This window comes from Cricetulus griseus, chromosome 7 (genome assembly GCF_003668045.3).
Source record: "Cricetulus griseus strain 17A/GY chromosome 7, alternate assembly CriGri-PICRH-1.0, whole genome shotgun sequence".
Classification (NCBI taxonomy): domain Eukaryota; kingdom Metazoa; phylum Chordata; class Mammalia; order Rodentia; family Cricetidae; genus Cricetulus; species Cricetulus griseus.
Window position 1 is genome coordinate 66,355,454 of NC_048600.1, and position 27,842 is coordinate 66,383,295.

Consider the following 27,842-nt stretch of genomic DNA (forward strand, 5'->3'; position numbering starts at 1 on the left):
CTGGTCTGCATTATTCCACTGCTTGAATGCTAATGAGAGCTTCCTAGAAGTCATTCCTCAAGAAGTTAAGTCACAGCATCTAATTATTTGGCAGGATGTTTTAAGTATATATAATTATATCTTCCCTCCATTTTGTGAGGGTGGTGAGCCAAGTAACCTGCATCAAGAGGAAATAAATAACACATTAATGCTACCAGCAAGGAGTGCCTAGCTAGTACTTTGGAAGAACCCTCATTATATAACCTTTGCATATAGAGTGGGCGTTTAGTACTTTTCAATCTGCCAAACTAACATCATCACTATCTGTACAGGTGAAAAAATGCAGGCAAAGGGACAAATGCTGATCCTCTTCTGTGTTTCAGGAGCTGTACAACTGTAACTGAGACCTTGGCAGTATGAAGTTCTCAGGCCTGACGGTTTACCTTGGAGAAATCCCTTCTGTTATGTGTGTTCCTATCTGCTTCCTACTCTTGAAGACTAGACCAGTTCTCGATCGGGTCCAGGGCAATGGTGAATAATAAGACAAGGCAATACAGTGAATATGGCTTTATAACTATGGGCACCCAACAATCATTTCTTTTTTTTGTTTTTTTTTCATTTCTTTATTTATGTCACACAGTCTTAACTCATACTCTGTCTGTTATTTGGGGTTGTTCACTGCAAACTAGAGTCAAAATTTGATCTGAAATGACCTTAACCCCACTCTAGCAGAACAAGTATGTAAGGAGGCTTCTTAGGTACTTTCTTCGGCACACTAGAGGGAGGTACCCAGGGAAAGCAGAATTGGTCAAGCCAGTCCACCTGGCCAAGCAGGTTGTCCTTGATATAGGAGAATTTTCAGCCCCGCCATTTGTGGATGGGGCCACTGAGGCCCTCTCTTAGCTTGTGGGTCACCGTGATGCCCTCGAAGATGCGTCTTGCCCAGCATGTGTCAGACTTGGTTGCTCTCCACAGAAGAGCTTAAAAGACCAGCTCTTGCCTTGCCCTTCATGGTTAACCATTCTTTGGCTTCTATTACCTCTCAGACTCTGGGGAGAGCAGTGTATAACTTCCATACATTCCATTCATTTCGGCCGGTACTGTTGGAAAAATTAAAGCTCCACTAGGGCAGTAGCCCTTGTTTGTCCGCATGACCCCTCTATCCTCTAGGCATGGGATCTGGTAAATAGTTGGCACTCTGTGGAGCCAAATATCTCTGTAAATGCAGGGACAGTGCAATGTGAAAACATTTCGCAAGCCCCAAAGAGATTCAATAACCAGGTCAAGGGCCGATCTATGAGCTTCCTTTACTGTCGCTGTTAATACCAGCACCAGAACACAGCAGGACCGATATGTCCTCTAGAAAGTAGGCCAGGCTCATTTCCAGTGAGCTCAGGACTTGGAGAAAAGTGCAAACCGCAGCTGCGGAAGGCCACAGGAGAGGAAGCTAGTCTCGGGACAAGGCCAGGTACCAAGGCCCCGCCATCGCACCAGGACAGGTGTCTGTTAGGGGTGTCAGGTGAGCGAGTGACATACCCCAAGCTGGTACACCTTCCTCCGCCTACGAATGACCTAATTACAGCAGCCTGCAACGCCCTGGGGTGGGTAAGGTCACTCCAGACAGCCTGCCATTAGGCGTCAGTTCTTGTCCTCAAAGACGTAGGGCTCCCATGCGGTTGTGACTGTTGTTTCAGTGATCAGGCTGCTAGGCCCAAGACCACATCTGAGAGGTGTTACCCGGCGGCCTTCCCGAGAGACCAGGTTACAGACGGCCAGCCCTCACCTAGCCGGATTGCTCATGCGCCGAGTTCGCGCAGACATCTTTCGGAGCCTGGAGCTCCAGGATTAACCTGGTTCGGCGCTTCGAGCACTGCGCTTGCTCCGACTCCGTTCTTCCCTTCCCCCGCCGCCCTCCCCGCGGGAGGACCACGCCCCGAAATCGAAGGCACTTCCTCCGGCGTCCAGCTCCGCTGCGCCTGCGCATGGGCCCCGCGGTGCGCCGCTCTGGGTCCGGGCCCCGCTCCGACGCCCTCCCCGCGGCTCCCTGACGCCGGCGTGACGTCACCACGCCGGGCGGCCGCCATTACAGAAAGCCGAGTCCCGAGCTAGGGCGAGCGGAGGAGGAGGCACAGCGGCCGGAGGCCCAGCACTGCGGAGCGAGCCAGCGGGCCGGCGCCAGCGCCTAGCAGCCGCCAGGGGCCGCAGGAAGCACCCCGGGGAGCGGTGGCGGCGTGTGCGTGTGGCCCGGGTGCGGGCGGCGGCGCGGGAGCAGCGCGGAGCGGCAGCCGGTTCGGGCGGGCGTCATCATGGACGAGAAGTTATTCACCAAGGAGCTGGACCAGTGGATCGAGCAGCTGAACGAGTGCAAGCAGCTCTCCGAGTCCCAGGTCAAGAGCCTCTGCGAGAAGGTGAGCTATCCTGGGCCCCAGGTGCGGCCGCTACCCGGGTGCCCCGATCAGGAGGCCGCGGGGACGGTGCAACATGGCGGCACTGAGGCCAGGCCCCTCGAACCTCGCACACCGGCGCCCGGCGCTGCCCGCGGCGACTCGCGAGCGACCCCGCGCCCCCCGCCTCCAGCGCGCTGATTGGATGGCGCCGCCGCCGCGGCCTAAGATGGCGCCGCGCGCCGGACTCCGGGCTTCCGAGCCTCCCAGCCCGGCCCGACGCTAAAAAGCAGGGCGGCCGGGACCCTGCGTGGTCCGGCCAGGGACTGGTTCTGCTTTGGGCCCAAGAACGGGACCCGGACCTGCTGCGAGGTGGAAAAAAGGCCTTGCGCTTGCACCCCGGCTTGCTTCATGGAGCCGGAGCTGCCCACAGGGTTCCCCCACACGCGCGTTTTTAGGCCAGACTCCAGCTCCCGTGGAAAGGTCACGTCGCGTTCGTGTCGGCTTGCCGGCTTCCTCGGAGCCCTGAATCAAGTGTGCGTTTAACGATTACAAAAAAAAAAAATCGCTAGCCCAATTTCTACGAAGGTCATAGTGGTAGTTTCAGGGGAGGAGTATAAAGTTTTCATAGTTGGAAGAAATGGAGGATTTGGTGAGTCATACTACAAGAAGAGCTTTGGGATTGGAAATCCAGTGTCATTTTCATTTATGATGTATATGCTGACTCAAATTGTGTAGTGTGAAATCCTTTTCGGTGTAACGTACTTGGCATGGTGCCATTTATGTTTAGAATGAGCAACACAAACGGGAAGAGAGTCAAATCTTGTGTCTTCTCTTGGTTGAAAAAGTTTCTTGACAGTATTTTTGTGGCTACAAGTAGTGCTAGTAATTCCCGAGTTGACCTCTTTCTGTATTTCAGGTGTGGTGTTGAGTAGTCTACTCAACAAAGTGATAACTATGTTATGTATCTCAGGTTATCTCGTTTCCATTGGTTTTTCCCAAGAGTTGGGAAAGCAGGTTGTTAAGTTTTCCGTCGCGTTGTATTTTTGAAGTCGTCTTAATACAATTTTCTAGTATAAAATGTTCGTCTTCACTCCATTTTGGGTTCACTTTTCACGGTTAATTTTAATATTTTACTGCAAAAATAAGTATTATGTTAGTAATTTGTGTTAGGAAGAATTTTTTGAGTGCTGTATGTTCAACCCCTTTGTGGTTTGATGTAAAGGGAGGTTTTTTCGTTTGATGAGTTTTTCAGAAACGCCTGAGAACAATTGGGGTTTAAGTCAGATGTGGATTTATCTCTGTACAAAGCTTCCTTCCCTCCCAGGTATCCCTGGCTACCCTGGTAATGGTTATGTAGCCAGGGTAGCTTTGAACTTGTGGCAATCCTTTTGTCTCAGTTTCCCAAGTGCTGGGATTACATGTGTGTGCTATATACCACGCCCCACTTGAATCTCCAGTAGTTTGATCTTTGTTTTTAAAGTTTAGAAATAAGCCTTGTTTGTTTTGGTTTATTTTTGTAGATCTAGCTGTTCTGGAACTTTAGAGCAGGCCGGTTTTGAACCCATGGAGAGCCACCTGCTTCTGCCACCCCAATGCTGGGATTAAAGGCAGGCACCACCACTGCTTGGTTAGAAATAAGTTTTTTTTTTTAATTAATATCTATTGTGTGGTCTTAGTTTCTAATTATTGACTGTGTGAACATTTTGAGTCAGCTAGTCATTTGTATGGAAAGAGTAAGGCCACTCATTTGGCTGTTAGACTGAAACACCACTCTTGTTTCCCAACTTAGTGATTGTAACTGGTTTTCAGATGACCAATTACTATAAAATAGTTAAAACATGTTCTGAGGTCACTTCTAATCTGATGGGATTTTGTCCTAAACTGGTGCTTGTGTTTTTGAGTATCCAAGATTGCATGCTATTATGGAGGGAATCAGAAGACAGTGAAGAATAAGTTATACATATTCTCAAGGAACTTTTAAACTAGTTGGAAAGATTAGGATGGTATTGTCAACTTGACACGCTCTAAATCAATGGTTCTCAACCTTCCCAATGCTACAACCCTTAAATACATACAGTTCCTCATGTTGTGGTGACCTCCAACCGTAAAATTATTTCTTGTTGCTACTTCATAATTGTAATTTTGCTGCCGTTATGAATTATAATGTAAATGTCTGATATGCAGGGTATCTGATATATGACCCCTGTGAAAGGGTCATGCAGCCCACAGGTTGAGAAGGCTGCTCTAGAGTCAACAGAAAAGGGACTCTCAGGAATTGTCTAGATCAGGTTGGCCAGTGAGCGTGTTTTATAGGAGTATCTTCATTATGATGAGATGGGAAAACACACCCACTGTTGGTGGCACCATTCCCTAGATGGGGAAGTCACCAGAGACCTGAGTTTAACCGCTTAAGACCTGTATGGTAGAAACAACTTAGTCCTTCAAGTTGTCCTCTGACCTGCACACACAAATAAATGTAATTTTAAACGTGTGAGCTTGCATTCATTGCTCCGTTTCTGATTATGTGATGTGAACTCTTCCCTTAAGCTCCTGCCACTCTGACTTCCCTGCTGGGATGGACTGGGACTGTCTTCCCACCAGGGATGGTGGTGTGTCTGTCCCTTTAGTTCCAGCACCTAGGAGACAGGGGCAGAAAGATCCCTGTCCACAGAACCCTGAGTTCAAGGACAGCAAGGGCTCCACAGAGAAACCCTGTCTCAGGAAAGAAAAACAAAACCACCTCCCCAATGTTGTGTTTGTCAGAGTGTCTTTATTACAGCAAGAGGAAACTAGACTAAGTATAGGACATGAACCAGTAAGTCAGAGGTTTGCTTTGGAGAGACTGTTAAAGATATCAGATGGAGAGATTTGATGATGAGGGTTGAAGCTTAATGGATCTAGTAATGTTTTCCACATCTTTGTGAAACTCGGATGGGAGGCTAGTCAGCTTAGATCTCTTTTTCTCAATATGTGCAGGTTTTAGGGTTTTAATGTATGTGTGTATTGTGTATGCAATTATGTCTGAAGGTGCCCGTGGAGACCAGAGGGGTTTTGGATCCCTGGAGTCTGGTCATTTTGATCCACTGGACTTGGGTGCTGGGAGCCCAATTTCAATCCTCTGTATGAACAGCATGGATTCTTAACCACTGAGCCATTTCAGTAGCCTAAAGTTTTAATTTTAGAGACACATAGAAATAACACTTGTGGGGGCTGGAGAGATGGTTCGGTGGTGAAGAGCACCGACTGCTCTTCCAGAGGACCTGGGTTCAATTCCCGGCATCCGCACGGCAGCTCACAACTGTCTGTAATTTCAGTTCCAGGGGACCCAATGTCCATGGCAAAGCACCAATGCACATAAAATAAAAATAAATTATAAAAAGAAAAGAAAGAAATAATACTTGCAGGCAATGGTGGCACACACCTTTAATCCTTTAGCACTCAGGAGACAGGCAGGCGGATCTCTTGTGAGTTTGAGGCTAGCCTGGTCTACAGAGCTAGTTCCAGGAGAGGTAGGGCTACACAAAGAAACCCTATCTGGAAACAACAACAATAATAATGAAATACTTGAGCCTGGTGGTGGTGGTAGCCTATGCCTTTAATCCCAGCATTCAGGAAACAGAAGTAGGTGGATCTCTACCTTCGAGGCCAGCCTGGTCTACAGCCAGGACAGCCAGTACTACACAGAAACCTTGTCTTGACAAACCAAACAACAACAAAAACCTGATTGGTGCATGCCTTTAATCCCAACACTGGGGAAGCAGAATTACAGGGTGAGACATTATCTCAAAAAAAGAAAAAGAAAAAAAGGTAAATTAAAATAAAAATTCTTGAATATATTTTGAAGTTTCTTGAAGTAGATTGTTTTGCCTGACTGTTGTTGCCTGACTTGTTTTAATTGTTTTTCAGCTTTTGTAACTGTGTAAGCCTTATACAATACTAAAATGTTTTGGGTAGGGTGATGCATGCCTTGGTATGCCTTGTACAAGGTTTGTAAAATAGAACAGGTAATGTTTTATTGCCAATTCTGCTTCTGGGTGAAAACTACATTTGCTTTTGGTGTGATCGCCTTCTAAATATTATTTGTTCATTTATTTGTTTTATTTGTGAGACAGCTATGTTTGTGTGCCTAAGGCCGATCTCAAACTCAGCATCTTCCTGCTTCAGTATCCCAGATGTTGGGACTGTTAGATATATTACTGATTCATGTGCCACCACGTCCAGCCTTAACAGATAATTTGAAAAATAAGCCACATTTTCCATCAGTTTATTAGTAGTGTTTGTTAAAGAACTACACCCATCAAAAATAACTACTGATGGATGATCTCGTTATAAGGAGTGATAGCATCAAAGTCCTTCTCCCTTATATAAATATAGAAATAAACCCAGCATGGTCATTCTGATTAAACAGACTTCTTGAGAACTCTGTTCTGGTACCTTGTCAACAACAGCAGTGTTGCTTCAAAGAAAAAATGATCCAGATGTGTATCATAACGGTGGTGAGCATGTTTTTTTATGTTGCTGATTCATTAAAAAGAAAGATGGCTTCAAGTTCCTACCTAAGCTAAGCTTACTGTGTGTATAAGTATGTACCTTGCTGTTTTAGGGAGTTTGGTGTTTTGGGTGAGCATGTATAGTTTCATCAACAGATTAAAAAAATAAATACTATCAACTTGCTGAGTGTTGGTCATGCATTCCTGCAGTCCCAGGACTCTTGAAGTTGATGCAGGAGGATAGCCATAGTCAGAGGCAGGTGGGTTTCTGTGAGTTCGAGGCCAGCCTGAGCTCTAGGTCAGCCAAGACTATATAATGAGACACTGCCTTGAAAATAAATAAGCCCATAATGGCCCACACCTTTAGTTCCAGTACTTGGGGAACAGGCAGGTCGATCTCTTTTAAGTTTGAGGATAGTCAGAGCTACCATAGAGAGATACTGTCTCAAATAAATAAGTAAATTATCAGTTTGCTTTTAGACTAACTACAATAAAATAATCTTTTATTATATGACTTAAGCAGTTTCTTAGGTTGTATGCCAGTTTTGGCTTTGTGCTTTCAGGCCTTCCAAATACATAAAGAATAAATGTTCTTAGTTTTCCCCCCAGAGTAGCTCTTGACCTAGGCATGCAGTTGTCCATTTCTTTGCTAGCACTGTAAATGAAACAGTTGTTATGGTGTCATTTAGTTTAACATTTGCTGCATTAGCATGGGAAAAGGAAACTTCTTATAATTTATTTGATAAGTTGGATTTTTTTTAACAGATTTTAGTCTTTTTAAGATTTATGTGTATGGGTGTTTTGCCTGTGTATATGTATGTGCACCAATCATGTACATGCCTGGTCCTTTGGGGCTCAGAAGAGGGTATCAGAATTGTAGATAGTTGTAAGCCATCAAGTGGGTTCGGGGAATCAAACCCATGTCCTGTGCAAGAGCAACTAGTGCCCTAAACCACTGAGCCACCTCTCCATCCCCCAAGATTAAATTCTTAGATGAAGTAACATATTTCTGGGTTTAATTTAAAAGGCTGTTTCCATAGCAGTAGTTAAGAACAAGAAGGTGGGAGAGGCATGTTAAAATGTTTTCATGATACTTTGGTGTGATGACTGCTGTTGTAGATTTAGAGCAGAGACCCCCAAAAGGTTACGTGGCTGGTTAGGGAACCTGGAGTAAGGTTTATGTGTATGGGTGTTTTGCCTGTGTATATGTATGTGCACCAATCATGTGCATGCATGCAAACATAATCCCAATGTTCCCATCTTGTTTCCAGACCCTTGTTGAGGTGAAGAAGGTGCATGTAGATTGGGTCAGCCTGAATTGTGGGCTCAGTGATTGTGTAAACTGAAGCATTGTGCTCCTTCTGCTACAAAGCTCCATTAGTCAGATAGTGTTGTCTCACCCCTCTTGAAAACAGTAATTTTCCATTTGCATGTAGCTAACTTCATTTGTCCCTCAAATAAGATTGGTAAGAAGAAAACTGGGTTTTTTGGCTTTTTTGTTTTGTTTTGTTTTTTGGTCACATAGCATAAATCTCATGAAATGTTCTAATAAAGGTAAATGGCCTCTGTTGTAATTGTAAAAGAACAGCTCAAAATGCTGTTCTTTTCATCTCCAAAGCCTCCACACACCTGTGAGGGTTTGTTCTATGTGGTGGTATTGCAGCTTGAGAAGGTGTAGTTAATTAAGCTCACGTGCTGATTGCTTGGTCCTCCCTGTCCTCTGCCAAGGGCCCAGATTTCTGTCTTCAAATATTGGCCATAAAGGTGAATCTCATGTAATATCAAGAATGATGGGCCCTAAAAACCAGACCTGGTAGTACAGAGTCCCAGCTATTCAGAGGTTGAGACCAGGAGGATTCCATATTCAAACGCATATTCCATATTCACTTAGTTTTGAGACCCTGTCTGAAAATGAATGAAGAGAAAGCTAGAGGTGTAGCTCAGCCACACAGCACCTGCCAGGCATGTACAAAGCCCAGCCACAGAAAGAGGCGCGTTGTTTATTCCCATTCTGTAGGAATAAATGGGGCAAATTCATCTCTATGTTCAGTCTATTTAGTTGTAACTGATATTTTCTCTTTTTCATTGTTTGCCATAGTTGTCTATGAAGTATCCTTTTTAGTGTGTAGAAAATAAACACTGAATTTTGAGTTGAGTCTTTTAAAGGGACCAGCACTTTTCTCCTACTGTGACTGGTTCCCTTATTTCCATTTTTTTTTCTTTAAAAATTAAAAGAATTTTCATCTTTAGAAAAGCCCTCTCAATTCCCGGGCTGTATCTGAGCTGAACTGGATTTAGGAGAGGGAAATATTTTGTTGGTGGTGTCATTGTTTTAAATAGCTTGCTTTCTTCATAGGAGTAGGGTAGGCTTAAGAAGGGAGAACTCTTAACTGCCAGTTTGGAAGGTGAGAGGTTACTGTGACTGCTTCAATTCTTCACAGTACAGTGGCTTTAACTATTTATAAATTGGGGTTGTGAGTAGAATGGATGAACACAACAGAGAACTTGTGTTTCTGAGTTCTGGGTATTTGTAACTGCATGAGCTGGTCCATTGCTTCTCCATTCCCTCTCCCTCCTATGTCAGTCATTTTTAGTATATATAGATGACTTTTTCAGTGCATATTTTCATGTTTTCAGGTTACTGTTATCTCACAGGTGATAATTCTTATCCTTGTGTTGGGGCAGAGCAAAAGGCTTCAGACTTTGGTTCTAGACTGTCCCAACTTTTTACCTGGGTAAGGCCAAGTGTGAAGTTACGTTCACAGACTGCAAACTTAGTTTTGCTGTTGATAGGCTTGTGCTGCTGTGGGTTCAGTTGGCCAGCCCTTATTAGGCCTTCACTGCTGAACTTGAAGGCATATCAGCACAGAATCAGTTTGATTTTTTTTTTTTTTAATTACTAGCAAAGTTGCAGCCGAGCAGTGGTGGTGCAGCCTGGTCTACAGACGATGTTTCAGGACAGCCAGGGCTACAAAAAATCAAAACAAGAAGAAAGAAAAAGAAAAACTAAAACCAGTGTTAGCTTCTTTGCTTAAGATGATTGATGGTTAGTGTCTCCTTTCAGATACTACCCAGGGCAGAATTTGTGAAACACAGAATTATTTCTGAGGTAAAACATCGCATTAATCACCCAATGAGCTGCATTATATTTCCCTCAATAAAGACCTTAAGATTCTACTTTTGATATATTATAGGAATTGCTTGGGGCACTTTTTTTCAATTTTATTTTTATTTATTGTATTGGGGCATTAGATGGTTTTATTGTATGGCCGAGCTTGTCCTAGAATTTGAGATCTTGCTGCTTTTGCCTCCTGATTACTGGATTTGCGGGCATATTTCCCCACAACCTCCTGAGTATATTATTGTTTTGAAGAAAAACACTATAGTCGTGCACCTTTAAGAAAGTGCTTCTAGGAGCTGGAGAGATGATAGCTTAGCATTTAAGAGCACTGGCTGCTCTTCCAGAGGACCCAGGTTCAATTCCTGGCATCCACATTGGCAATTCACAATTGTTTGTAACTCCAGTTCCAGGGGATCTGGCACCCTCACACAGATTGTGTATGAAGGCAAAACATAAAATGCACATAAGTTTATTTTTAATCTTAGAAAACAACCAAAATTTAACTCTAATTCTAATACAGTAGGCTAAGGCCTCCCCAGTTCAGGGCTTTATAAATACTTAGTCTCAAAAGGAGGAGGGAGCATCTAAGCCATGTGAGGCCAAATTATAGACAAACTTAGATAGTCAAGGCCTGCCTGCACTCTTAGGGACGCTCTGTGTCAAAAGTCAAGGGGCAGGGCTGCAAATGAGTGGCAGACTCCTATTTTTAACATGCTTTATTTAAGTAGAACAAAAAGATGAGCATTAGATGATTGAGCCAGTATTGGAAACAAGGGGTTTGGTTTGTTTTGGCACACTAAAGTATCACGATTCTTGATATGTGATTCAATATTGGTTTTTTGTTGTTGTTGTTTCTGATACATGTTGGGTTTTTTGCTTGTTTTTGTCTTGTTTTGTGTTTTGTTTTTTGAAACAGGGTTTCTCTATGTAGTCTTAGCTGTCCTAGAACTCCGAGATCCACCTGCTTCTTCTCCCAACTGCTAAGATTAAAGGCTTGGGGCCATTAGCCTAGTTTGAGATGATGTTAGTATGTTGTCCTGGACTTGAACTTTTTGAAGCAGTGTCTCATGGTTTAATCTAGTAGCCAAGAGCAACCTTTAACTCCCCAATCCTGCCTGTTTCCAAAATGCTTTTAATGATGTGGAAAAAAAACAAAACAAAACAAAAAAAAAAAAAAAAACGATGTCTGTTTAAATAGCCAACTGAGCTCCAGGAGATGATCCCATTCTGAACACCTGAGCATCATTTAATGGTCAGGAAGCAGCTGAGTGTAGCCTCCCCCCATAGGGGGGCTATGTGGAGTTTTGCCTCCTTGGGAGTCTTTTGGATCTGTTGCTTATTTGGGTCTTGACATCCACAATGAGTATAAGTGTTCTGGTTCTCCTGGACAAGTTTGCTTCTTCTGTGGGGCATTCTGAGGGTGTTTGACTTCCTATAGAACTGTGGCTGCTTGGAGTGCTGGGAGGTAGGGGAAGGTGAATGACAGACGTGGTCGTGGTGTCTCAGCATTGCCTTTCAGTTTTCAAAGTCGTGGATTTGGCTTTAGAGATAGCAGCAATAACTTCTGTGATTTCTCTGTCGTTTTGACGAATAGCTTGATACATAAGGGCATACGAGGATCTTGATGAAGTTGGAATATTGTGTCTGTGGTTCTCGACCTGTAAGTCACGGGTGGGGGGTTCTCGTGTCTGATATTCTGCATATCAGATTCACATTACAATTGATTAACAGTAAATTATAGTTAATGAAGTAACAATGAAATGATTTTACGGTTGGGGGTTACAACATGAGGAATTATATTAAAGTATCACAGCATTAGGAGGATGGTTAAGAACCACTGTTCTATTGTGTTTAACTTAAATAGATGGGTGCCCTTTTTCTATAGAATAAGTTAACTAGAAATGACAAAGTAATGATGAGTACTTAGATCTTCCTCCCTCCCGCCTCCTCCCTCCCTCCCTCTTTTTCTTGTGTATGGTTTTCTTTGAGACAGGATTTGTCTGTGTTAAAAGCTCTGGCTGTCCTGGAACTTGCTTTGTAGACCAGGTTGCCTCCGAATTTACAAAGATCCATCAGCCTCTGCCTTCTGAGTGCTGGGATTAAACGTGTGCACTCCCACCACCTTTCTTTCAATTGTCTTCCTTGAATAATTCTGTGGTGGGTGAGTTACAAAGTGTAGTTCACATAAGCTGTTTTCATTTTATCTTATTTGATGGTTGGGGATGGCCCATATTTAACTGTGGTGATACACCTTTAATCCCAGCACTCAGAGCAGAGGCAGGTGGATCTCCAAAAGTTCAGGGACAGCCAAGGCTACACAGTGAAACCCTGTCTGGGGGGGGGGTGGAATCTGTAGGCCACTTAACAGCAGGCTGACAAACAAAACTGTCCAAACATACTGAAAGAATGTTGGTAGTAAGCTAATGAGTTCCAAAGATTACATTCCTTCCATAATTTCCTCATTGTTTGGATTGCATTTTAACTTCTACATTTCCTGACCATAAGATCTTGTTTAATAGAATAGCCCATTTCTAGTTTTAACCTTATTTTAGGATGTTTCTCTAAGATCTCTTTTTTCCCTTGGATTTGATTGTTCCAATCTAAGCTATAACTTTAATTCTTTTGTTTTTGTTTTTCAAAACAGGGTTTCTCTAAGTAGCCCTGGCTGTCCTGAAACTCTGTATAGACTGGGTTGGTCTCCAACTCAGAGATCTACCCCCCCCCCTTTACCTCCTAAGTACTTGGATTAAAGACATGTGTCACCACAGCTGGGTTTTTTTGTTTCTTTTGTTTGTTTTTGGAGATAGGATCTCTATTATATAGCTTTCTGGCTGTTCTGGAACTTGTTTATGTAGACCAAAATCACAGAGGTCTATCTGCCTCCCCCTCCGCATTGCTAGGATCAAAGTTCTGTACCACCAAACCCAGCCTGGGAAAATGTTTTGGTGAAAGCAAAAAGTGGGTGTTGGTCATTGAGATGGCTCAGTGGAAAAGGTGTCTATCAAACCTAACTGCCTGAGTTGGATCCCCAGGCCCCACATGATGGGAAGAGAAACTGATTCCCACAAGTTGTTCTCTGAGTGTGGAATACACTCACACCATGGCTCACAGGTGTGTCTTCCCTCTGCTCCACTAAATAAATGTAATAACTTTTTAAATGTTTCCTTTTGCTTTGGGTACAAGAGTAAAAATGCCAGCATTAAATTGATTATTTTAAACACTTCAATGTTCTACCATGAGTTGATGCTGGAGAGATGACTCAGTGGTTAAGAGCAATGCTGCTCTTTCAGAGGACCGGGCTCAATTCCCGGCGTCCACATGGCAACTGAAACCTGTCTGTAACTTCAGTTCCAGGGGGTCTGACACCTTCATACCAATGCACATAAAATAAAGTTAAATGAAATTATTTATTTATGTCTTTGAAAGCAGGTTGATAAAGGCCTACATCTCTGGAATAAAGGCCATAGAAGCTGGGCATGGTGGTGCTTACTTTTAATCCCAGCACTGGGCAAAGGCAGAAGAGTGTCTTGAGTTGGAGGCCAGCCTGGTATACATAGCAAGACATTGGTGGTGCACACCTTTAGTCCCAGCACTCGGGAGGCAGAGGCAGGCAGATCTCTGTGAGTTCAAAGCCAGTCTGATCTACAGAGCAAGTTCCAGGATGGGCTTCAAAGCAATACAGAGAAACCCTATCGTGAAAAACCAAATAAATAACAGTAAAGATTAATGGTGCTCTCCAGGCCAGCCTTATTACACATGCTTCCTAGTTTTCCTAGTTGCACAGTAATCTTCAGCATATGCATCTGCAGCCTTTTTTGTCTTGGCATTTAAAATAATTTACTTGCTGTAGCCATTATCTTAGTGTTGATAAATTGAAAAAAGATTAAAAATACATATAAAACCAGTTCTTTATAAGCTTGTTTGTTGTTGTTGTTGTTTGTGTGTAACTGGAACTAAAGAGATGGCTGAGGATAAAACACCTGGTGCTCTTCCAGAGGACCTGATTTAGCTCCCAGCATGTCACCTATAATTCCAATTCCAGGAGATTTGATGCCCTGTTCTGGCTTCTCTGGATACAAACACATAATAAATAATATTGCATGAAAAGTCAGGCAGTTGTGGCACACACCTTTAATGCCAGCACTTGGGAAGCAGAGGCAGGCAGATCTCAGTGAGTTCCAGGACAGCCAGGACTGTTGCATAGAGAAACCCTGTTTTGGGGAAGGTGGGGGGCAGTAGTCTGTGGAGAACGTAGTTCTAGAATAGAATGCAAATGAAAACTGTCTGTTTCTGTATACAATGTGTGTAAAATGTCTGAAGTTTGAAAGAACACAACAAAATGCCACTAATGGTTATTTCACCTAAGACATTCAGGATTATGGTCTGTGGGGACGTTTAGTCTTATGTGGGGTGGGTATGGGGGTGTTTTTTGTTTTTAAATACAGGAGTATATTTTACCTGGCGTAGTAGCAGGGACCTTTAATCCCCATGTTTCTAGGAAGTATCTCTTTTAAAACTGAAAATACTCTTCTAAACTTCTTGGTGGATGTCTGGAAATAGGCTCCCCCAAAGTCTTTGGAGAGTAGGGAATAGTGATTGTTAAATATGGTTGTACTGAAGACAGCATTGGTAGGTGTGAGGAGGGACTTAAATGTTACTGACTTGGATTCTATTTTCAAAGATAACAATTTTGGGGAAGAAACAGAAACCTGTGTTTCAAATGTGTAGCCTTAAATTGTGGTGGTGTTGGTTGTCACCAGTTGGCTCATTAGCAGCATTGTTCTTGTGTGTGTGTGTGTGTCTGTGTGTCTGTGTGTGTGTCTGTGGGTGGGTGTGGGTGGTGTGGGGTGTGGTGGTGGGGTGGTGGGTTCTTTTGAGAAGTGACATCCGAATGTATCCTGGCTAGCCTTGAACTTGTAGCAAGCCTCCTGCCTTTGGCCCTGAACGCTGGGATTTATGGTTGCAAAAGTTGGGTTTGGGCAATTGGCCATTTTAAAGTGGTCTCCCTTTCTTCTAGATACTTAAGGTTGCTTTGTTCGTTCCGTCTGTTCTCTTCCCCCTCCTCCTTTGCCATATAAATGACCTGTTTTGTACACCAGTGTCCAGTGGCTAGCACAGGGCAGAGTCATTCAGATGGTTTAGCAGATTATTTCCCACTATACATTTTTAGCATATGTGGCTGTCTGACTGAGTGATGGTTTCTAAAAGCAGCCTAGAAAGCATGTATGCCATCTTGAATATTCTAATAACAAAAGGAACTATTATAAAGAAATAGAATGAAATGAGAGAAAAATTTAAATGTCTTAACCTCCAAAAAAGTCAAGACCGAAAAAATGTCAAAGCCTGGGTAGGCAACATTAAGTGCTCTCTTTTTTACCCCTCTAAATTTATTTATTTATTTGCCTGCATAACTGGAGTTACAAATAGTTGTGAGCTACCGTGTGGGTGCTGGGAATTGAACCTCTGAAAGAGCAGCCAATGCTCTTAACCACTGAGCCATCTTTCCAGCCCACACCTCCTGATTTTTTGTTGTTTTGTTTTGTTTTGTTTGTTTGTTTTTCGAGACATGGTTTCTCTGTGTAGCTTTTGGAGCCTATCCTGGCACTCGCTTTGTAGAGCAGGCTGGCCTCAAACTCACAGAGATCCCCCAGCCTCTGCCTCCCGAGTGCTGGGATCAAGGCGTGCGCCACCAACGCCTAGCCCCCTCCTTATCATTTTTATTGATCTTGAATGGGTGCTACTGATATCTTCAGTATCCTAGTGAAATGGAAATTTGATAGCTTTTGCAAACTGAGTGGTGATTGACTATTACTGTGGTACATGTTCTCTGGACATCCCCCATAATGTAGCCAGTGCATAGACTGTAACAATATCTTGTCTTATAAATATAGCCAGTGGGCTAGTAAGGTGACTAAGTCTCTTGCCAGTAAACCTGAGGACCTGGATTTGATCGATAGAACACATATGGGTGGAATGAGAACTTGCACACAAAATATATAAAAAGTAAGCTTTGGGGATGGGGGAGTTTCAAGACAGGGTTTCTCTATGTAACAGTCATGGCTGGCCTCCTGAGTGCTGGGATTACAGGTATGCACCTCCACCAACCAGCACAAAATATAAATTTAAAAATTTTAATGTCTATCTTGGGTTGCAAATGCCTGTGGTTGCATATTACCAAGTCTGCCCTTTGCATTAATATAAACAAAAGCATCATTTTGGCATCATTTAATGCTGAATGTATTTCTTTATTTCTTTATTTCTTTTTTATCTGTAGGCTAAAGAAATCCTGACAAAAGAATCCAACGTGCAAGAGGTTCGATGTCCAGTCACTGTGTGTGGAGATGTGCATGGACAATTTCATGACCTCATGGAACTCTTTAGAATTGGTGGTAAATCACCAGATACAAATTACTTGTTTATGGGAGACTATGTGGACAGAGGATATTACTCAGTTGAAACAGTTACACTGCTTGTAGCTCTTAAGGTAAATTTACTTTTTTTGTTTGGGCCTTTTTTGAACTGGGTGAGAAACCTTCGGGAATGTTCTTTTCCTACCATGATTTGTTTTGTCTAAATGTTAAATTTTAGAACAAACTGCTATATTTAGCAATTCAAGTGTCAAACTTACTCATCATATCTGCCTGTGGAGCCCGAAGATGGTTCAGAACATAGTGCTGTGGGATACCTCAGGGTTTTTATTTGTTTGTTTTGGTGTTTTGTTTTAAGACAGTATCTCACTATCCTGGAGTGTATCTCTGGCTCTCCTGGAACTTACTATGTAGACAAAGAGTTCATAACCTGCCTCTGTCTTCTAAGTGCTGTGACTGACAAGATAATCAAGTAGAAGTTTTAGTTTAGTACATTGGCTATAGAAATAATATAACCATATTAATTGTTAAGAGAGTTTGAACATATGTGTTGGATTGTTTATATATATCATTTGACAGTCTTATGAAAATTTCACAGAGAAAGAATTGAGAGATCTGGGCATTGGTGGCACACACCTTTAATCCCAGCACTCAGGAGGCAGAGGCAGGTGGATCTCTGTGAGTTTGAGACCAACCTGGTCTACAAGAGCTAGTTCCAGGACAACCTCCAAAGTCACAGAGAAACCCTGTCTCAAAAAAAAAAAAAAAAGAAAGAAAGAAAGAATGAATGAATTGAGAGAAAAGGGTCAGATTTATAAAGTGAAGATTTTGTTGTCTTAATATTAGAAAAGGAATTTGATCTAAATGTACAAAGTGAGCAAATGCCTAAACAATAGTTTATTCCCCTGGAGTAATAATGATTAAACATGAGAACTGAAGTCTGTAATCCCAGCTCTGCTGAGGCCCAGGTAAAAGCATTGAGAGTTGAAGTCAGCTTGGCTTATACAATAAGACCTTTCCTTAAAATAAAAATAATAAAAAGAAGCAGATTTTACAATCCTTGCTTGTCATTTGTAGCTCTGAAATATAAAGAGTCAATACTGAAACACAGTAGCATTGATTTTTAGAGTGGAATGCTGCCTCTGCCTTAAGGAGCTGCTTGACTTAATCTTTGGAGGGGAAAACTTTACCACTCTTCTTAGGAAACCTATGAGATTTTTATTACAGACTATTCTGAACAAGAAATTTGCTGTCACTGGTTTTTCTAACATTAGAGATAGTGGTGAGTTTTCACCAGAGCTGACTGATGATTAGCATCTGCACTGCTTAGCACACTAAGCGGAGAGTTTAGAGTAGATGGTGGGCACTTGTATAGTGATTCCAGATACTCTGAAAGAAGCTGGTAGCCTGGGTTTACTCAGGAGGAGTGAGCTGCCTATTAGAATTCATGTACCACTAGGCCTGGTGGCTCTGCTTTAATGCCAGTACTCCAGAGGCAGAGACAGTCCAATCTCTGAGTTCAAGGGTAGTCTCATCTAACACAAAGCTCCCACTAGCCAAGGCTCCATAGTGAGATCTTGTCTCAAAGGAAGGAAAGAAGGAAGGAAGGAAGGAAAGAAAGAAAGAAAAATTATATACCAAGGACTAGACTGCATTGTGTACTCATAAATATCAGAGGCCCAAACCTAATTCCCTGTACCTCAAAGTGTGGTAGCCCTTTAAATGGATAGTTAAATAAAATGAGGTCACATGGGTAGGTCTTGTTCTATTATGAGTAGTTCTCTCTAAAAGAGACTAGAAGGCTAGAGATAACTCAGTAACCTAAGTTCAGTTCCCAGAACCCATTTTTTTCCTAAATGCCAAGCATGGAGGCATGTACCTATTATCCAGTCCTGAGGAAGTAGAGACAAGAGTCCCTAAGGCTCACTGGCCAGCTAGCCTAGCCTAATGAACTCCAGGTCAATGAGATGATGTCTCTAAGGATGGCCACTTGGATTCTGAGCATGACACCCAAGGTTGTCCTCTTGCCTTCAGCTGTACATGAACATAGGGAAGAAGATGAGAGACCACATGGAGAAAACAACTGTCTATAAATTAAGAGATACCTTTAGAAGACCCCAGCTCTGCTGATACTTTGAGGAAAAGTACCTCTGTAGTGTATGGACTCGCTCCAAAACTCATGGCAGCCCTTAGCAGATGAACATTATAGGGAAGGTGGCCCTTTCCTAAATGGTGTCTAGACAGATGCATCAAAACAGATTCTTAGCCTAAATGAATAGCAAAGGCTATAAATTTAAGAAGAAAAAATCTGTACTCTTAATTAGGCTCAGATTGCTCAGCTATGTTCATAGAAGGACTGAGGATGCAGCAGGTTTCTAGAGTGCTTGTTTAGCATGCAGGAAGCCCTGCATTTGACCCCAGCACAGTGTGAGTGTATGATGATGGATGCTTGCAATTCTAGCATTCAGGAAATGGAGGTAGGAGGAACAATTCAAAGATACTGCAAAAAAAGAAAGAAAGAAAGAAACGTTTGTTCAGTTGTTACTTTCTTGGTGCTTCTGGTTGAACTCAGCCTCTTGCATTCTAGCACAAGTTCACCACTGAGCTGTAGCCTGTTTTCAAATTTAAAACATTTTTACAGTTGTTAATTATGAGTAACTGTGTGGGGGTACAAGCATGCATGGAAGTCAGTTCTCTTTCTACCATATGGGTCCTAGAGAGCAAACTGTTACAACAGATAAAGTGTAGCCATAGCTTATCTTGTGACATAGCTATCTTGGGCCAGTGAGGTGGCAGAGTAAAGGCAGTTGCCACTAAACCTGATGTCCTGAATTTGATCATTAGAATACACGGACTTACAATAAATGAAATGTAATTTTAAAATAAGGCTTGATGGCAGACACCTTTACCCTTAGCCATCTCACTTGCCTGTACATAACCTTTTTTAAAAGCCTCTTAATTAATAATAAGATAGGGTTTTTGTTGTTTTGGGGGGTTTGTTTTGGCTTGGTTTTTATTCTACAGGGTGGTTAGCCAAGGCTGCCCTCCAGTTGGTTGCAGTCTTTTTTAAAGTGTTGGGGTTATAAGCATGTGCAGCCATGTTAAGACAGATTTATTTCTTCCTGTGTGTGGGGAGGGGTGGGAGGTTGTTGTTGATATTACACGGTTTTACAGTATAATAGCTCTGGCTGTCCTAAAATTCCTTTTGTAGACCAGGCTGGCCTTGAACTCACAGAGATCTGCCTGCCTCTGCCTCCTGAGTGCTGGGATTACAGGTGTCTGTCATCACCACCCAGCTAAGACAGATTTCTTGAGACAGGTTCAAGATATACTGTAACTTGAACAAGCCTCAAACTCTTCATCCTCTGCATGGACCACTATGCCTGACCTTAGATAAATAATCTAATTTTAAATGGGCAAAGTACTTAAATAACTACTTCATCCTAGAGGATAGATGATTAGTAAGAACATGGTTAGTTAACGTCATTAGTCATTAGGGAAACCTATGTTAAAGTGAACTGATAGCATAGATGAATATTCCAAGAAGTTAGACTCCTCATCCATTCCTGTCAAGAATGTGAAATGGTCCAGCCACTTTGAAGAATTTTGATAAAGTTGCATATAAACCAATCATGTAGCCCAATAGGTACACTCTAGGAATGTGTTCAAATATTAGAAAGCATGTGAGCAAATACAGAAACCATGGCGGGTGGCTACCATGTAAGCTAGTGGACAGCTGTGAAAGGTGTGCGCCCCCATCTATGCCGCAGTATGGTGACTTTGGGATAGTGCTCCAAGGAATATGCAGCACAAGAAGCTGTGTTTTGTAAGTTTTTACTTACATTAAATGTCCAGAACAGTCATTCTCGGGCGCTACTATTTGGCTGGGTGGTGGTGGCGCATGCCTTTAGTCCCAGCACTAGGGAGGCAGAAGCAGGCGGATCTCTTGAGTTCAAGACCAGCCTGGTTTACAAGAGCTGGTTCCAGGACAACCTCCAAAGCCACAGAGAAACCCTGTCTGGAAAAAAACAAAAACAAACAAACAACCCAACAACCACAACAACAGTCATTTGTAAGTAAGTGGTTGTTAGGAGCTGAGAGAGTGTAAGTAGGGGAAAGGGTTGTAAATAGGCATGAGGGATCTTTGTAAGCAATACAAGCCTCTAAAATTGGGTTGTGATGATTGTTGTTTATAAATTTAGTAAAAGTCATAGAAAAAATACATGGTTTTTATTTCACATCAGCTGGCACAGGGAGGGGGATTTAGTTTTAATTGAAGTGATATTGATAGGCTGGAGAGATGGCTCAGAGGTTAAGAGCACTGGCTGCTCTTCTAAAGGTCCTGAGTTCAATTCCCAGCAACTACATGGTGACTCACAAACACCTATAATGAGATCTGGTGCCCTCTTCTGGCCTGTAGGCATACATGTAGGCAGACCACTGTATATCTATATACATGATAAATAAATAAAACTTTGAAAAAAAATACCTATTTAAAGTGATACTGATAAACAATATTTTTAAAAAATACATATTTATAATCTCCAAGCATGATGGTGCACCTTTGCACTTGGGAGGCGGAGGCAGGCAGATCACTTGGGTTTGAGGCCAGCCTGGTCTACAGAGCAAGTTCTAGGACAGCCAAGGCTATACAAAAGAAACCTTGTCTGAAAAAACAAAAAAGTTTATAATCTGAGATTCCAGTTCATTGATGTGTAGAAATGTGTGTTTTGTTTTTTTCTTCAAAATTAGAACTCTGGGTTTCACTATAGAAAGTTTTATGAAACTTTTTTTGGAAAGAGCTAGCTGTCTGTTGTCCATTTTGCTTTAGGTTCGTTACCGTGAACGTATCACCATACTCCGAGGGAACCATGAGAGCAGACAGATCACACAAGTTTATGGTTTCTACGATGAGTGTTTAAGAAAATACGGAAATGCAAACGTTTGGAAATACTTCACAGACCTTTTTGACTATCTTCCTCTCACTGCCTTGGTGGATGGGCAGGTGTGTGCATCTTAAAACTCATTGGTGGTTTTCCTTTTTCCAATAATCTGCCTTCTTAGTGTTTAGGAGCCGCTAACTTTCCTCCCTTTTACAGCTCTCATCCCTTTGGGGTTTTTTTTTTTGTTTTTTTTTTTTTTTTGGTAAATATTGGGGTGTGTGTGTGTGTGTGTGTGTGTGTGTGTGTGTGTGTGTGTGTGTGTGTGTGTGTGTGTGTATTTTCTTTTTAAGTTTTTTTCTATGTTTGATCAAGTGTATGGGGTGGAAATGTAACCCATTCAGCTTTGGGGGCTGTTTGTAGAGGAGCCTGGGAGATACAAGGGGCTGTTAGCTACTCGTAGGTAGTCTAATGGGGTATAGGTAAGGAGCCTCAGCGATGGCAGTTGGTCATAAAGAAGAATGGATGCATGCTCAGTAGTCAGGAGTAGTGCAAAACAATGGCCAATTCTTCACTTCATTGAAACAGAGAAGTCCTAGAAACTGATGCAGCCAGATGGTGGAGGCTCCTGTCTAAATTGTACCCCAAGTATTTTGACTCTAGGTATAGTTACTGTTTGTAATCAATGTTTTTAGATCTTCTGTCTACATGGTGGTCTGTCGCCATCCATAGACACACTGGATCACATCCGAGCGCTTGATCGCCTACAAGAAGTTCCTCATGAGGTATGACTTCTCTTTGATAAATTCTCCTCAGAAACTCTTTAGGAAAAAGGAAAATTGTTTAGCTGTAGCTTAGTTCATTATATGTCAACTCAGACTTTCAAAATGAAATGACATGTGTGCCCTGTTATTATTGCTCAGTTTAGAAGCCCATACTGTCTAATAGTGAAACTTGGACACACAGGCATATCGGATAAGTTACTGATGGAATGTGCCTATTGATGTGCACTGTACCTTGTTAGAATCACTTCTCATTTCAGAGAGACCTTAACTGCAAAGTTCACACTTTGTTCAGCAGACACGAATCAAAAAGTGATTTTGTAGAGTGCTGCATTTGGTGAATTATCAAATCAAGACTTTTCCACTTTGGTAAAAATCAGTTTATAACTTGTACCTGCTTTTTAGGGTCCAATGTGTGACTTGCTGTGGTCAGATCCAGATGACCGTGGTGGATGGGGGATATCTCCTCGAGGAGCTGGTTATACCTTTGGCCAAGATATTTCTGAGACATTTAATCATGCCAATGGTCTCACGTTGGTGTCCAGAGCTCACCAGCTGGTGATGGAGGTATGTTCTTTTCTTTGAAAAGTGTCAAACTATTTAGTAGCTGGTGGAAAGGAGTTTGACATTGGTGCTGTTAGTGAGACAGTCCTTTTTTCCTATAGATTTTGCCACTGGTGCTAAACTATTTTCAGTAGATGTGCAGTCAAATGAAAGACACGTTTGTGGTGGTGGTGGTAGTGCATATATTTAATGGATCTTCAGATTCTTGATGACTTGGAGGTACTTGGGGGTGAAAGGGTTAAGATCTAGAGAGGTGGAGAAGGGTATAATATATAGTACAGTTGTTTGTTTATACATATTTAGTATGTCTGTGTGTAGGAAAGGAAAGGACCATCAAAGCAGTGGTGTAGTCCTTTGGATAACTGGGCTGTAGGTGATTTGAAAGAAGTCTCCTCTAGTGGGTTCTTAACTTTGATTGTGGGCTGCCACAATTTCTCCCATAAGGTGTTGTCAGGACTGATCCTCAGCCAAGTACTGCAGCACATGCCTGCAACCTTATTGGTTAGGCTGAAGTAGGATTGCCTTGTGATCCAGACCAGTCTGGGCTGCATAGTGAGGCCCTGTCTCAAAAAGGAGAAAAAAAAAGTTCATTTTAAAATCATGTTTAAGATCATTCGTGTAAGTAAAAGACACATTTATAGGAGCCTACTACGTGAAAAACAATTTATTTGGTGATGGACTGTATGTAAGTTGGATTTGGTTGGTTGGTTGGTTTGGTTTGGTTTCTTACAATATGATCTTTCTATGTGCTCTGGCTGTCCTGGAACTCGAAATGTAGATCATACTGGCCTTGAATTCACAGAGATCCACCTGCCTCTGCCTGCCTCCTGGAATTAAAAAGTATATGCCACCATGTTGGCTTTAGCAACAAATATTCAAACACATTTTACAGGTTGTGAGAAATACAAAATATGAACCCTTTTGGAGAGAAACTCATTTTTTCTTAGTTTAGTCATATTTACCTGTGTGGGTAGGTAAGTAACTTTTTCCCTGCTTCTTTTTAACAGGGATATAACTGGTGCCATGACCGGAATGTAGTAACAATTTTCAGTGCTCCAAACTATTGCTATCGTTGTGGTAACCAAGCTGCAATCATGGAACTTGATGATACTCTTAAGTATTCTTTGTAAGTATCTACCCTGAGCTAGAGCTGCATGTTCTCCAGCTCTTGGTAAAACCAGATTACATGTTGATTACATTTTCATGGGAATGGACCTACATGTAATGGGAATTAGCTTCTCTTATTTGGAACCCAGAATGAATTACTAGGTCTTCAGTTTCTTGTTATTGTTTAAAACGAATCTCACTGTATAGCTCTGATTGTCCTGGAACTCACTCTGTAGACCAGGCTGGTTTTGAAGTCACAGAGATCTACCTTCCTCTGCCTCCCAAGTGCAGGGACTAAAGGCCTGTACCACTAAGCTCAGTGGTCTTCAATTTCTAAACCCATGTTTTTAATTAGGGATCAGACCAATGTGTCAGACATTTAAATGATCTTATTTGAAGGGGCCCCATTGTGTGATAATGTAGCCTCTAGGACTGAAGTTGGCTGTTTTTGAAGTACCATTACAGCACAGGATCAGAGCTCTAATCTTAGTAATTGAAAGACTGAGGCAGGAGGATTGGGAAGGTAAGGACATCCTTGACTACTTTTCCTGTTGCTATGATAAAAAAAACACTGACTAAAAGCAACATGTGATTGGGGGAGTGGTTGTTCAGCCTACAGTTCCAAGTTACAGTCCACCACCGAGGGCAAGTTGAAGCTAGTATTAAACACAGCTACAGTCAAATACATCCACAGTCAAAGAGCAGAGCTGGGTATAGTGACTCATGCTTTTAATTCCAGCAGAGGCAGGATGCGCTCTGAATTTGAGGCCAGCCTCGTCTATATAGAGTTCCAGGGCAGCCAGTGCTATATCAAGAAACCTTGACTCAAAACAAAACAAAAAAGCAAAGATAAATGTGTGAGTCCTTGCTTATGCTGTTAGCTTTCTTTATTCTTAAGCAGTTTAGGGCCCCCTGTCTAGGGAATGGTAATGGCCACAATGGGCTTGATGTTCCTGCATCATTTACCAAGACGGTCTTCTACAAACATACCCACAGACCAACCTCAATGAGACAAGTCCTCAATTAAAACTGTCCCCAGATGATGACTTTCTTATATGAGGTTGACAGTTAAAGCTATGTATGAGCAGCCTGCTACTCCCTAAAAATAAGCCAGCAACTTGAAATGGGGTCTTGCTATGTAGCTTTGGCTAGCCTGGAACTGAATCCACTGGCCTCTGCCTCCCAGGTGCTAGAATTAAAGGGGGCTTCATTTTTTGTATTTATAGCCCAAGGTGGTCTAGAACTGTGATCCTCTTGCCTCAGCTTCCTGAAAGCTGTTGTTAGAGCTGCGCCCCAGTACACCCAGCTCTAAAGTTGGGTTGTCTATTAAAATAGGCTGAAATTGGATAGGAAATAACCATAACATCTGAAAAACTGAAGGTCTTAATTTTGATAAGTACATGGATGTCTTAGAATAGAAACAGTCAATCTTATTTTGTTTTTCAGCTTGCAGTTTGATCCAGCACCCCGTAGAGGCGAGCCACATGTCACTCGTCGTACCCCAGACTACTTCCTGTAATGAAAATTTAAACTTGTACAGTATTGCCATGAACCGTATATTGACCTAATGGAAATGGGAAGAGCAACAGTAACTCCAAAGTGTCAGAACATAGTTAACATTCAAAAAACTTGTTTTCACACGGACCAAAAGATGTGCCATATAAAAATACAAAGCCTCTTGTCATCAACAGCCGTGACCACTTTAGAATGAACCAGTTCATTGCATGCTGACGCGACATTGTTGGTCAAGAATCCAGTTTCTGGCATAGCGCTATTTGTAGTTACTTTTGCTTTCTTGAGAGACTGCAGAAATAGGATGTAAACATTAACACCTGTGAGTCCAGTTGACTTCCACTTAGCTGTAGCTTACTCAGCATGACTGTAGATGAGGATAGCAAACAATCATTGGAGCTTAATGAACATTTTTAAATAAGTACCAAGGCCGCCCCTCTTGTTTTGTTTCTTTTCAGGGATACCATTTAATTTAATTGTATGATTTGTCTGCACTCAGTTTATCCCTTCTCAAATCTCAGCCCCACATTGTTCTTTGTTATTGTCAGAAAACCTGGTGAGTTGTTTTGAACAGAACTGTTTCCCTCCTGTAAGATGATGTTACTGCACAAGTCACCGCAGTGTTTTCATAATAAACTTGAGAACTGAGAAAGTCAGGTTTGAATTGTATCAGTGGGCACGACTGGTGCTGTTTATTAAACAAGATAAATCAATTGATCAATTTTGGAATTTGTAGAATTCCAGGTAAAGAAAAATAAAGATCAAGGCCACTGTGTAACCTCTCTGGCAACTCCTTGGCATTCTTCAGAAGAACTTGGGGACCTGTTTGTCTGACATATGACATATACTGCAGTTTGTCTTGTTGCTGGCCTGCGCTTGTGAAAGGAATCTGTGCTGCTTCAGTAGGACTTGATTGTTAAACCATAGAACTTGAGAGTTTGTTTTTAGGATTTTAATTAAAATGGCATGTTTTCAGGTAGAACTTAACAAACTAAATGATGTGTCTAATTAGTGTAGTTTCTGGTTATAAATATATTGCTATGTATATTTCATGACTAAAATGATTGACAGAATGGTAAGTTCTTAACAAACATTTGTACATTTTTTTGTCAAGTCATGTGATCTTAGAGTTCAATTTGTCTCAGATAAGCTGTTAGTTAGAACCTTAGTCTGTGTTAAGTTCCTTGAGTGGTAAATCAGTGAAGCCAAGTAGAAATGGGTTTTTGGGTTACGGTTCATGTTTTGTCCCAGATCCAAGAGTGGTGCCTGAGTGCCATGCTCAGTGAATAATGAGTTTTTCCCTACTATTCTTTGACTTGGCTTTAAAAAAAAAAAAAAAAACCAACAACAACAACAACAAAAAAAAAACGAAGACAGTTCTTCTGTGGGGACTGAATATTTGCTATTTTAAGCTACCTGGGCAAACATGAGGATGCTTAATTATTACTGTGTGAGTGTAGTAAATAAATGTTTCCTTGCTTTGTACTGTGTTGAATTTGGAACCAACAGTGAAGTTACAACATTGCCCTGCATAAACAAACCAGTTTATGAGTTAATTGTCCAAATCAAAAGGCCCTTGGTTTTTCTAGGTATCTTTTCTGCGTTAAAAGAAACACATTCTCCAGCCTGTTATTACTTTTGCTACTTTGTCTTTTCTTCTTGGCCAAACAAATAACATCTATGTACAACACTTTCTCTTAAAAAAATAAAAATAAAAAATAAGGGTGGGGTATGGGGAGGGCAGAGGGACAGGGTCTTACTGTGTGGCCGTGAGTGATTTGGAAGTAGTTGTATGGCCAAGCTGTCCTGGAACTCATGGGTGATCTGCCTCCACATGCCACCCTGCCCAACTTAATGTACCCGCAAGTGTCCTGGACACCAAGCAGCTGCTTTAAGGAACCTGATAATAATAGAGTGGACTCTAATGGAGACAGTGTCCTGTAGTTGACATGTGTCGTCTACATACAAATTCTCAAAATGGGGCTTGTGGCAAAGATTGCTTGGTTTTCAAATCATTTGAGTTGGAGCAAATTACAAGGCTTCCCATCTAAACTTGAAGATGTTAATAGTTTAACCTGATTGTAAAATTAGTAAAATGTATGAGCTTCTAAAAATCTAGAGTTGGATGGGAATCACTAAAAGAATTTAATGGGTACCGTAATGAGATTGCCATAATTTTTTAAGCTTCTTGATTAAGAGCAAAGAATTGCCAAAATGAGTGTTATGAAGGTGTCTGGAGAGGTGCTTAGTAATTAATCAGTTAGTTCCCAACTGCCTGTAACTTCAGTTTCATTCCCTCTTCTGGACTCCACAGCACCAGGCACACACATGTACATAACTGCAGGCAAAATACTTAATATATATAAAATAAAAATGAATCTTTTTTTTTTAACAAGTGTTGGTAGAGCGATTGCCTAGCATGTGCTGTGCCCTGGGTTCCATCTCTAAAAGTGAGTGTGTGTGTGTGTGTGTGTGTTGGCACAGTCTGACCCCAGCCTTTTGGAGGCAGGTGATGGATCTCTGTGCTTAAGAATATGAGTAGTCTGTACAGAAGTTTACTCCAGAGCTGGTAAGACCATAAAGGTACGCACTTAACCACCAAACTTGAAGACTGAAACTTCGGTCTGTGGGACCCACGTGGTGGACGGAGAG

At 42.0% G+C, this 27,842-nt stretch overlaps 2 protein-coding genes across 3 annotated transcripts in view; both read left to right on the plus strand.

Annotated features, from left to right (window-relative positions):
* Window positions 1-2,391, plus strand: part of Cdkl3 (cyclin dependent kinase like 3) — a 90,317-nt gene extending 87,926 nt beyond the window's left edge. For both annotated transcript variants that reach the window (XR_004770856.1, XM_035448058.1), the window contains one exon: window positions 363-2,391. Coding sequence is in view for 1 of the 2 variants with exons in the window: in XM_035448058.1 (XP_035303949.1) it covers window positions 363-379 (17 nt within the window). In the remaining variant the exon portion in view is untranslated. The remainder of the gene's footprint in view (window positions 1-362) is intronic.
* Window positions 2,082-26,671, plus strand: Ppp2ca (protein phosphatase 2 catalytic subunit alpha). Its single transcript, XM_027427581.2, has 7 exons — window positions 2,082-2,387; window positions 16,252-16,461; window positions 21,177-21,350; window positions 21,921-22,010; window positions 22,413-22,574; window positions 23,579-23,697; window positions 25,125-26,671. Exons 1-7 carry the CDS (start codon window positions 2,286-2,288, stop codon window positions 25,195-25,197), a joined length of 930 nt encoding a protein of 309 aa, XP_027283382.1. The 5' UTR covers window positions 2,082-2,285; the 3' UTR covers window positions 25,198-26,671.
* The last annotated feature ends 1,171 nt before the right edge of the window (window positions 26,672-27,842 follow it).